Source organism: Pseudochaenichthys georgianus, chromosome 10 (assembly GCF_902827115.2).
Source record: "Pseudochaenichthys georgianus chromosome 10, fPseGeo1.2, whole genome shotgun sequence".
Taxonomy (NCBI): domain Eukaryota; kingdom Metazoa; phylum Chordata; class Actinopteri; order Perciformes; family Channichthyidae; genus Pseudochaenichthys; species Pseudochaenichthys georgianus.
This window is the reverse complement of record NC_047512.1, coordinates 31,441,085-31,452,619: the sequence shown is the minus strand read 5'-3', so window position 1 is coordinate 31,452,619 and position 11,535 is coordinate 31,441,085. Positions and strand designations below refer to the sequence as shown.

Sequence of the window (11,535 nt, the reverse complement as noted above, 5' to 3'; positions counted from 1 at the left end):
GCTGTTGTTCTGAGGCAACACTCACCAAGGTTAACAATACCTTTTGCTGCTTTTAGACCGAAAGCAAGGGCAATTTTTGCATGATTTTGGCAAATAATATTCAATAAATGTCCAATTTAACAAATCAAGTATTGCATTTATAGGGGGTTTGTAATCTTTACAGCATACACACTATAGCCTACTCTCTTTACTTTTCCAACCTTGCTTTAGATGGAACCCCCCCCCCCCGAAAAGCCTTTAACAGGGAGACACACAGCAGAAACCTCGGGAAGTGCACATGTCAAGGGATACTTCCCTGAGGACACACAGACTCACAACACAATTACAAGTGAGACTGTCTCTCGCTATGGGATGTTAATTTGCTCTCTAATGTCAACAAACACTTAATCTAAGTTTAAAAGACTTCAATGTGTCAAATGTGTTTAGAACACTTCAAGGCTGAACAAGTACCAGATCCCTATAATATACTGCATTCATTTATCTAAATTCAACGTTTCATTTTTTTCAGTGTTTCAGAGAAAAGGCTAATAATGTAAAACACCCACGTTTAGTGTAAGTACCGGAAGTACATTTTCCGTGAATGAAACAGCAGAAATGCCTGTTATCACATAGACTATGGTTATCACATTAACTGTGATGTGATGCTGAGGTTTGTATTATAAAATAAAAGTTTGATTATTTGAGCTCTAGTTGATCCATCCTGTGTCCCCCCTCCCTCCCTCTCTCCCCCTATGTCCTTCCCTCCTTGTCCCCCCCCCCCGCGCAGTCGAGGTGCTATTGTCTCGTTTCCTGTGGCCGTGCGAGCTGCTCCACTCTGAGATGCTGCACTCATTTCAAGCGGACGGACGGAGAGACGTCGTGAGGATTAATTGAACAACTCAAGAGTTTTGCTACGTTAACTAGCTTAACATTGGTTTCGTGACTCCTTGGTGTTAGTTTGGGACAGCTGGAAACTAAAACATTGAGCAGCACCACAACATTTGAGAGGGAAAAGTATGGAGTTTCTCTTTTGACAGCTGAGGTGAGCTGTCACCATCCACTGCGCTGCCAGTAAGTCCGCACAAATACTGTCTGTGTAGAGTTGAAAAATATGTGTTGTCTTTAGTTGAACACTAAAACAATAGCTGTTGTGTAGATAAAAGAAATAGCAACACAATTGAATTACAGCAGTTGTAACGAGCTGACAAAAAGCAGCTACAGGCTGCAAAGAGCTCAGATGTACTGTGTGTGACAGGTCTTTGAACTGTACACAAACTAGCTTCAATACATGCTAATGCAATACACTACACACATTATGGTCTCTGCACAGCTCTTTCAAGAGCTTTCATCAACTGTTTTCCGAATAATTTAACGTTGTAAATTGTAATTTAGATTGTATGTGTGTCATACGGTTTAACTCAAGTGTTTTCAGATGTACAGAACAACACGTTTCAGTATAGGCTCAAGCAAATATCACTCTGAATTACAGCAGTGGTGGAAAGTTATCATATCCTTGAAAATTGCTACTAAAGTAAAAGTAGCCTACATAAGTATTAGCATCAACATTATAGTTAAAGTAAAAGCATTTAGCGTGCAGAATGAAACATTTCATAATAATGTTATAATTATGAGTGACGCATCAATGTCTAGGTGTTTAATGTTTAATCCGTGGATTATTTTTCTCTTGTAATAGTTTGGTCTACATAAAGCAAGACAACTTTTTAAATGTGCATCCCAGTTTCTCCAAGTCCAAGTTGATGTATTTAAATGTTTTGTTGGTCCAAAGCCCAAAGATATTCACTTTAATATGATGTAAAACACAGAAAAAGAGGACATCTCTATATTTTAAAGACTGATAACAGCATTTTTCCTTCAATTAATGTCAAAACAGTTGGCGATATATTTTCTGTCCATTGACTAATCTCTTATCTGACTCAAGCACCAACATGTAGTGAACTAGAAGTTTACAGTTACATAACATTTTCTGAAGTGCTGTACTTCATTTATGTAGCCTAACTAAATGTACATCGTTTTATTCAGTCACTAAATTGCAGTTGGCCTCAATTTTTTCCATTTCTTTAAGAAACGTAGTTAATAACCAGCCGTTTCAGCTCCAATAAGATTCAAATATTTAGCAACCTTATAAAGTAGCACTTGGAGGACTTCGTATTCACGTAATCATGATATTGGTGGAGTGTGATGTAACTTGAAACACAATTCTTACAAGACCTTTCTGATTGAATACACACTCTGAACACTAACTCCATACTGGCTGAATGCAGTTAAGATGTTCTGCTTGTCCTCCACCCTTCTCTCTCTGCCCTCCTCTTCCTCCTAGCATGTGAGAGAAAGGAACAGCTGGATGCGAGCTGAGCCTGAACTCGATCCGTTAGGACCAGCGGGTCCCGGAGGCTTGTTTCTGTCACTGCCACGGCCGACCCTTTAATTGTGCAGCTGTCCATGACCTGTATATGAAATCCATACACACACTCAGGTCTGAATTCCCTCAGCAGGGCTCTTAGAAATCCAAAACATGCTTCAAATGTGTCTCTGCTACTCGTCTGTAATAGAAATGGCTCTTGTTTCCTTTCACTTCCACTGTATAGCAGCCAGAGTCAGAGTTGTATAGACTTGGCAGGAACAACATCAGCTGAATATGAAGCCCTCACTGTCAGAGGTCCTGGGACCGAGCCACGGTACACAGAACCCTACAGTTAGTGTGTTTGTGTGTGTGTGGACTGGCACATGTAAGTGTTTGCCTGCTTGTGTGTGCACGTGGGGTAGACTTGTGCACATGTAAGTGTGTGTTTGGTGCAAAAGGGTACAGTGAGGGTATTGTGAGGATTCTTTCTGGGAGGCGTGTGAAAACGCAGTAAAGATGTCACACTGCAGCTGGCACAGGACAGCGCTGATGGACTGCTTACACTCACACTGTTGCCTTTGTGTGTGTGTCTGCGTGTGTGTGTATGATGAAAAGGCCGATAAAGTGAATCTTTCCAGACACACTCAGGGTTTTTTACACAGGATCCCAAAAGGCTGACCACCTCCACTGCTGCTTAAGTTGTGTTGCGTAACACAAGATAAGGCCAGCTAGTTAAATCGGGTGCTGTAGGGGATTTGGAATGGCAGTCCCATAAAGTTAGAGGAATTGGGGGAGAGATTCTTAAAGAAAGATAAAATAATGGTCAAAATCAATGCACCAGAGGCAGAGATGTCCTCAGTTTTTTTTACTTTAACGGAGGTCCAAAATGCTGGATTTCCTCAACGGTCTTTAATAAAACCCTCTCCCTGCCTGGTTCACAGACAGTCTTCAAACTGTTAATCTTCACTTTTTAAACAAGGCTAATTAAATGGAAATAGGAAAACCTTGATAAAAACTTGAGATTTTTTCCAGTTTGGAGTGACATAGAAGTGGTGGCGTTTCCTTTTGAGATAGAGGGAAAGAGAGGTGATGCACAAATAGGAAATGTCCTCTGCTTCTGTTTTGGCTGAATCATTTAATAAATGCACAATATGCCATTTTCTGCCACTAAAAGTCTAAAAGTTGACACGTAACAAAAGAGTAATTTGGCGTTTTCTTTAAGTAGCCTTGGATCATGGGAGTGGTTGACTTTCCCATCGTTGCCATCCATGCAGTCAGCTCCTCCCAGGGGTTAAATTGGGATTTGATATGTGGGGGGGCTCTGTGTGGAGGTTCGAGGGGGGGGGGGGGTTGTTGAGGATCTCATTATTTGATTATATTTAAGGGCTATAGGCCTACTGTATGAGGCCCTAAAGTAACCGCTCCATTATCTGTATCAAATGCACACATTGATGCTACCAAATCACACAATACAAATAAAGGTATTTAAATCTTAAGTTATTAATATATCATATTTTTACAAATATCCAACCTTTAAATTGCTATTTTAAATCTACATTGCTCTGCACACTTGTTAAAGAACATTTGTGTGGAAATCTCCATTCATAGGGCTGCGCGAGTATGGCCAAAAGTATGTGGGTAAATCTCACTGTAAACTATTTAATTATGAGCGATCATAACTCAGCTTTATGCACACATTTAGCATGGTTTAGGAAACGGGCTCCGTGTTACAGGACGGGTTGGGTACGACGGTCCTCTGTATCAAGGAGCTGCAGCTCCTGATCGGAGCAGAGACACACGTTCACTAAGCGTTCACTAAGCCGAAATGTCAGAGAGATCTGCTATTTTAAAGTAAAGTCAACACATATCGACCCTAAAGTTTGAACATATATATAGTTTTTTGTAAACATAAAACAAATGTTCGAGGGTGATGACGTCAGAGGCAGAGCATCGTCCAATGTGCTGAGCCCCGGACAGCCCCGGCCCAATTTAACCCCTGGCTCCTCCTAATCAGAATTCCGTTATTATTCAGGAGGTTTTTAATGGGAGCAGAATTTTTCTTTACAAAACAAACTGACCAGGGAATTTAAAGCAGTAAAAACACTTAATAAAGGAGTTTCCTGTTAGAAATAATGAGTTTCCACGATGTTGTTTGGTTGCTGCAAAAAAAAAAGTAAGCCTTTTTTTCACAGAAAACGTATGATCCAGACATCTGATGATGTCACATTAATATATAGTTAAAAATGACCAAGTTCTAAAAGTGAATTGTACAAATCTAAAGTCTAAAACTTGATACAAATCAGTTGGCAGCTTTTAGAAGATAACCAATACAATATCAGGGGATCCGTAGCTATTACAGACAACCAAATGTCATTAGCTTGATTAAAATTAGCAATTTATTGACAAACATTAGGGATTATCTAAGTGCACACCTTAAAATAAATATAACTTGGGTCGCTTTTGGACATGTTAAAGGTCATGCTTTTCCGGTTACCCATCCCCTTGTGTGTTATGAAGGTTTTTCTGCATGTAAACGGTCTGCAAAGTCACAAACCCTCAAAGTACACCCTGTTGCGAGTAAAACTCTAACACAGAAAATACCTGTCTGTGCTGCCCCAGAACTCCTCGTTGGAGATTTCTCTTTTTCTTCCTGGTACAGTGACGTGACCATACCCAAATGGACCCATTAGGCGCGTTCACAACGGAGCACTTTTCCCCTTACTTTTCCCCGTTTAGTTCCGTTAGTGCCTGGAATTTTGCGTTCACACCAAAACGAGTACTTAGTTCCGAGAACTTTTACCCCCATTGTTAGTGCCTGCTAGAGAGGTGGTACTATCCTGGGGAGAAAAAAGTACCAATTTCGATTGGCTGGGAGAATTGCGAACCACGCCCCGTAAAACTCTGAAAAGTTTTGTGAAGCTGCCATTGTATTTGCTGGCATTAGCATTATTAGCATTAGCATTAGCCCCGTGCACCAACAGAGAAAGAATAACTTATGGCAACACAAAAAAAAACATGGAGGTGTCGGCGTTCTGGCAATTTACTCAAAGGCTTCAGTAGCAGCAGCTTCTACTGAAGCCAGTCCCCAACTCCGGGGACTTCCGGCCGGGGACGTCGGGTGGCAGTATACACCGTGAAGTGGTTTGCGGCCTGCCAGTAAACCCAAAGCAGAAGAAGTGACGTCAGCGGCTTCATTTGCGTAATCTTCCCTCAGGGAACTTATTCCGGTGTGAACGCGATCTGTACTTAGTTCCATGGGGGCGCTAAGTGCCGGGCGCTAAGTGCCGGGCGCTAAGTGCCGGGCGCTAAGTGCCGGGCGCTAAGTGCCGGGCGCTAAGTGCCGGGCGCTAAGTGCCGGGCACTCCCTTTCTCTCCATCGCTCAACCTCACTCCACCTCTCCACCCTGTGTGCGCTCCTCAAGTTTGCCTGCGTGCTTGCCCAAGTTGGCACAGCGTTGCAAATGTGCCACAAAACCAACCAATGGATGTAGCCTATAATAAGACCGTCAATCTGTTTCCGTAACAACAATTCACGAGCGCCTCCTTCACCCGCCCCCCCGTTGACAAATCTTGAGCGTCTAACAGCCCCCCCCCGTTGACAATTCAGATTTCCCAGGAAATGTAAGTTTCGGGGTGGGCCCGCCCTGGTAAATCAAATTCCCGCCCAGAGACGTATGTCTGCCGCCAGGTCTGTTCTAGTATACCTCAACAATGGAATTATGATCAGTAGAAGTGGCCATGACATGGGACCTTTAATGCAATATGTTATATGTTATATACTTTAACAATTTCACAAAGTTTGTCCAATACTGTATCATTTGTTTTGCACATGCATTTTTGTTTAAGAAGTTTTGATATTTTTTTAATCATGAAGAATTGCTCATTATAAAACCTGCAATATACATTTGTACACTTCCGAGATACACACATTACGTTTATTGGGGTTGTAGAATATAAAACAGCACATTGGGATTGAGATAACTAATTCTCAACAATATAGTTCACACACCCACACAAATATTTAGTTACGAGTAAATGACTAGAAAATGTCCTTCACAATATCAAATCATTTTCATTGTTCATATTTGACATCACAACTATTGTGTATGAGGACAACACTGCTTGGTGATGGTGGGAGCAGCTCTGCAAAGCTTTTGTAACAAACCAGCATACTGGCTTGTTTACTTCATCCAGTTGGAGCTTAGCCGTTATAGCGGTTTGGAGTGAATTTTATAACTGGGCTCTTTAACACCGGCTCATGAATGAATGCTGCTGATTTGACCTCCTCACTTACAGTACACTTTCTGTATCTGTAAGCAGTTACCTCTCACAGTTGTGATGACAGCCTGAGTGCTGCATGCTACACTGCCCTGTGAACGAGAGCCCTGATGACGGATAACACTTTATTTATACTGACGGATAACACATGCACTGCAAAGGCACACTGACAAACATGCATATAAACTGAATGCTACAGGCATACCAACACTTGAAATGGACTTGTTTTATAATATCAAGCATTTATAATATGTTTCTATTCTTACCAAATGCCCTCCCGCTTCTACAAATTGTGTTTTCGATTGTCTGCTCCATTGATTGTCTGTATTAATATTGAATTGATTTGTCGAATAAAAAATTTGAATAATTTTGACCAAAATATATACCAAAATGTGTATGGCATACAATCTAAATTATTCTTTCTAAATGCATTTGATTGTATGCCATACTAATGTTGTAATTGGTCAATATATTTTTTTGTATTCGACTAATTCAATTCAATATGTATACAGTCAATCAAGCAGGAGGTCAGAAAGCATAGCTTATGCAGAAAATAGCCCTCCAGTTGGTAAGTTTATGGGAATTGCAGATTGTCCATTTATCCTAAAACTCTGGCTCGAACATAATTGTACATTCACGATTCAATCATTTAAAATTCACACTGTTGAATAACACGGTATAAATCTGACACATCTAAATACACTATGTATTTTCCTCAGTGGCTAAAGGCTTACACATCCACCATATGCCTCGTCTTATGGACTTGTTTACTTCTCGTGTCTGAAACTTTTATAGTGAGGAAGTGACCGTGTGTTTTCCTCTTCTCTCCACAGGATGACTGAGCGGCCCTGCAGTCCTGCATCCTGACTGTCTCTGCCTCTGTTTGTGTGTCTGAATGTCCACCATGACTTGGAGGAGACTTGTCTGGTGGAGCCCCTGCTGACACCCCGTCCCCACATATCCACCTCGACCGGCCCCTTTCCTGACACCTTTGGTGTACCACTTTTCTCTGGAGCCCCCCTCTCTGTCGAAGCTGTCACCATGGCTAGCCTGGTGCTCAATGAGACCGGAATGGAGGACTGCGGCATTGACGACTCCTTCAAGTACAACTTGTACTCGGTGGTCTACAGTGTGGTCTTTGTCTTGGGCCTGATCACCAACTGTGCCGCCCTCTTTGTGTTCTGCTTCCGGATGAAGATGAGTAACGAGACCACCATGTTTATGACTAATTTAGCATTATCCGACTTGGTGTTTGTCTTCACGTTGCCATTCAAGGTCTTCTACAATGTTAACCGCCATTGGCCCTTTGGAGATGGACTGTGTAAGGTATCAGGAACGGCCTTCATCACTAATATCTACGGCAGCATGCTCTTCCTCACCTGCATCAGCGTGGACCGCTTCCTGGCAATCGTCTACCCTTTCCGCTCGCGCTCCATCCGCACGCGCAAGAACGCAGCGCTGGTGTGTGCCGGCGTGTGGCTCACCATCGTCGGAGGAGGAATATCGGTGACCTTCTTCTCCACCATTAACAGCAACAACAAAGCCACCACCTGCTTCGAGGGCTTCTCCAAGAGCACCTGGAAGACCTACCTGTCCAAAATCACCATATTCATCGAGGTGAGGAAAGTCAGACATAATACCATAAACACGAGAGATGCACCAATGGCAATATCCTGATTCTGATTCCTGATTTTTTTAAGTTTGACCGGCTGAGTTTCTTTCTTTCCAGTTAATTGAGACAGCATGCACACATTTTTTTAAACCTTTCCTTTATTTAAACATTCTGATTCAATTCATGATAATATATTTATTCTCCAGCAGACCCTTAACACAAATATGTTTACATTTGCATCTACCCTAGCATTGCAACGGTAAAAATGTGGTTACCCACCAACAGCTGCTTGTGTGTGGCTGTTAAGTAACTGTCTATGTACGTGTCTGACAAAAAAAACACAAATATGATTTTGGTCACCTTTCATGGCCAAAAAACTGACAACTTGAAAGTTTCAATTGTCCGCTGAAGGATTTATGCATTTATGAATAGACACCATTTATACACTTTCTCTATTAAGCTAACCAGAGACAAAGCTTTAATGTTTTTCTATTTTTAAGTTAAGTTTCTTCTTTAATTCCCAGATTGTGGGCTTCCTTCTTCCCCTCCTGGCCAACTTGGTATGTTCCTCGCTTGTTCTGCGGACACTTCGGCGTCCGATGACTGTTGGCCGCGGCTGTAACAGCAAGAAACGTGTTCTGCGGATGATTTTGGTCCATCTGGGCATCTTCATCATCTGCTTCGTCCCTTATAACTCCATCCTCTTCCTGTACGCCCTGGTGCGGACCCAGGCCCTGGCTAACTGCGCTGTGGAGCGCTTCGCCCGAACTCTTTACCCCATCACTCTGTGCCTGGCCTGCCTCAACTGCTGCCTGGACCCCGTGGTCTACTACTTCACCTCGGAGAGCTTCCAGAAAAGCCTGACCATGGGAGGCAAAGGGTCCAGCTCCCGGCCTGAGAGCATCCCCCGCAGCGACACCGAGACGCAGGACGCCGCACACACTCTCCCCAGAGACACACACACGGCGGCCAGCAACGGGAAGGATTCGAAGATGTCTGAGAGTCAGTTCTGACACAGCATCGCAGACGGAAGTTAAAAGATGGACGGTGTGGGTTTGACGGGAGCCCTGCATTTTGAAAACAAAGCGATCAGCTGTTTGGTCCTGGAAGTGACACATAACTCAGCAGATTAGTTAAGTCCTGAGGTAAATCCTGAGGTATGGCCTGGGCTTTACGGATTAATCCAGCACTGGAGAACAGAGGAATGTATCTGTGTGTGTTTATTATGAGAGAACACTACGGGGATCAGAGTCCCAGCCACACCAGGACTATTGTACAGAGACACGCAGGGCCTCTGAGAGAGACTGCAACACATCATCACTCAGGCTTAACACACAAACACTCACAAATGCACTGGGTTGTGGAGAGAATGGAGATTGACATTAGCATTGTTGAAACATGCTATTTAGTACTTTTGTAACACACTGAGCCCTTAAGTTGTATTGTTATAAAGTTGAAGCTTTCGCAGCACAATATATCATTTTAGACATTAATGTTGTGGCATTCTTTAGTGTGGTGAGACCCACTGTTATTGTAACACAGCAGTGCGCTGAACTACTGAGTTAAATGTATCTCATGTTGAAGTTCGAGGCCATTAAATGTCTGTTTTGAATAACTTTCATGGCTGTATTTATTATTTCTGTCCCCAGCCCTATGCCGTTTGGTTCCGTGAAACGCATTCCGAACTGGCCTTTGTCAGCATGACTGTAGGTTTTGATTTGACCCCGTGGAGTTTTTTTTCTACTCCATGTCTTTGTTTGCATCAAGTAACCAGAGCGGTCTTGTTCTCTAACATAGGGCGGCTCTGATCCGGTGGAGGACCTTGGCCTGTTTGCTGTGTCACAGGCCAAATGCTTATTATGACTGGAGCAATGGTTCATTGTTTGCCTCTGAATTAGCTCTCTCTGTCTTAATCTGGCTTTAGACTGCAGATCTGCTCTGTAAGTCTCTTACAGTCAGCAATGTGCACACACACTCCAAACACTGTTGACTAAAAACCCAAAATCATCGTGTTACGCTGCACGTAGAGCATAAACAGTAATCCAAGAGTTTGCTGAGATTGCTTTTATTTGGCTATTAGGGGTGTAACGGTACACGTACCCGTACCGAAATTATTCGGTACGGGCCCTTCGGTTCGGTACACGTGTGTACCGAAGTGTACCGAATGAATATAACGTTAAACGTAAAAAATTGAGAACGTGAACAACTTCTTGGAAGTAATCTCAGGTGCTGCGTCGCAGCATTCAGAGTAATTTGCTCCCATTGTGTTCAACGCGTCATAGAGCGAGCAAGTCATTTCATTGGACGAGCTGGTCAGAGGGATGCGTTCAAATGTAGTCAGTAATTTGAGGAACTGTCGAAATGGCGAACGCAGATAAAGTTGAGCTCGAAAATCCTCCAGCATCATTGAAGTCTCCGGTTTGGGAACATTTTGGTTTCGCAGTTACGTACAAGGATGACGGACAAAGACAGGTGGACCGAACCAAAGCTGTTTGTCGGCATTGTTCAACTAACATTGGTTACGCGGCTGGCAATACATCAAACTTGCACACTCATTTGAAAAGGCATCACCCGAACGTGAATATCACCGGTACCAAAAGACTGAAGTGCAAACCCAACTCCCACTAGCATTTAAGCCTCCACCACTCGCAAAGACTTCAGACCGAGCCAAAGCTATTACAAACGGCAAATATCCTTATGTTGCCATGTTAGCAAAGCGCTACCTGGCTGTATCTGCTACCTCTGTCCCTAGCGAGAGGGTGTTCTCCACAGCAGGAGACATTGCTAGTGCCAGCAGATCTGCCCTTTCGGCAAGCAATGTGGACAAGTACATTTTTCTTTAAAAAAAACATGAAAATACAATGACAAGCAAGTCATAATGTCAAGCTGGCTGCTTAGGTACTAGTACAGTACAGTTCAAATACAGATTATTTCAGTTCATCGAAAAGCTGCACCTTAATGTTTATTTTATTATATTTTATATTTATTTGAGTGAATATTCACAGTTTAATAATAATTAAAAACCCAAAACTAATAGTTTATGTTTTGTGAGTACTAGTACAGTAAAGTTCAAATACAGATTATTTCAGTTCATCGAAATGCTGCACCTTAATGTTTATTTTATTATATTTTGCATTTATTTGAGTGAATATTCATAGTTTAATAATAATTAAAAACCCAAAACTAATAGTTTATGTTTTGTGAGTACTAGTACAGTACAGTTCAAATACAGATTATTTCAGTTCATCGAAATGCTGCACCTTAATGTTTATTTTATTATATTTTGCATTTATTTGTGTGAATA

At 42.3% G+C, this 11,535-nt stretch overlaps 1 protein-coding gene across 2 annotated transcripts; it reads left to right on the top strand.

Moving 5' to 3' along the window:
* The first annotated feature begins 799 nt into the window (after window positions 1-799).
* Window positions 800-9,850, top strand: lpar4 (lysophosphatidic acid receptor 4). Of its 2 annotated transcripts, none has more exons than XM_034092745.1 (3): window positions 800-1,021; window positions 7,453-8,236; window positions 8,756-9,850. In XM_034092745.1, exons 2-3 carry the CDS (start codon window positions 7,661-7,663, stop codon window positions 9,242-9,244), a joined length of 1,065 nt encoding a protein of 354 aa, XP_033948636.1. In that variant the 5' UTR covers window positions 800-1,021; window positions 7,453-7,660; the 3' UTR covers window positions 9,245-9,850. The 2 variants fall into 2 exon arrangements, with proteins under 2 accessions (XP_033948636.1, XP_033948634.1); XM_034092743.1 differs by having other exon boundaries at window positions 800-1,050.
* The last annotated feature ends 1,685 nt before the right edge of the window (window positions 9,851-11,535 follow it).

Bases quoted from the DNA above. Each gene is read 5' to 3' on its own strand.
- lpar4 (XM_034092745.1), top strand. From the start codon at position 7,661: ATGGCTAGCCTGGTGCTCAATGAGACCGGAATGGAGGACTGCGGCATT. The intron at 8,237-8,755 runs GTGAGGAAAGTC...TTTAATTCCCAG, and splicing joins AAATCACCATATTCATCGAG to ATTGTGGGCTTCCTTCTTCC.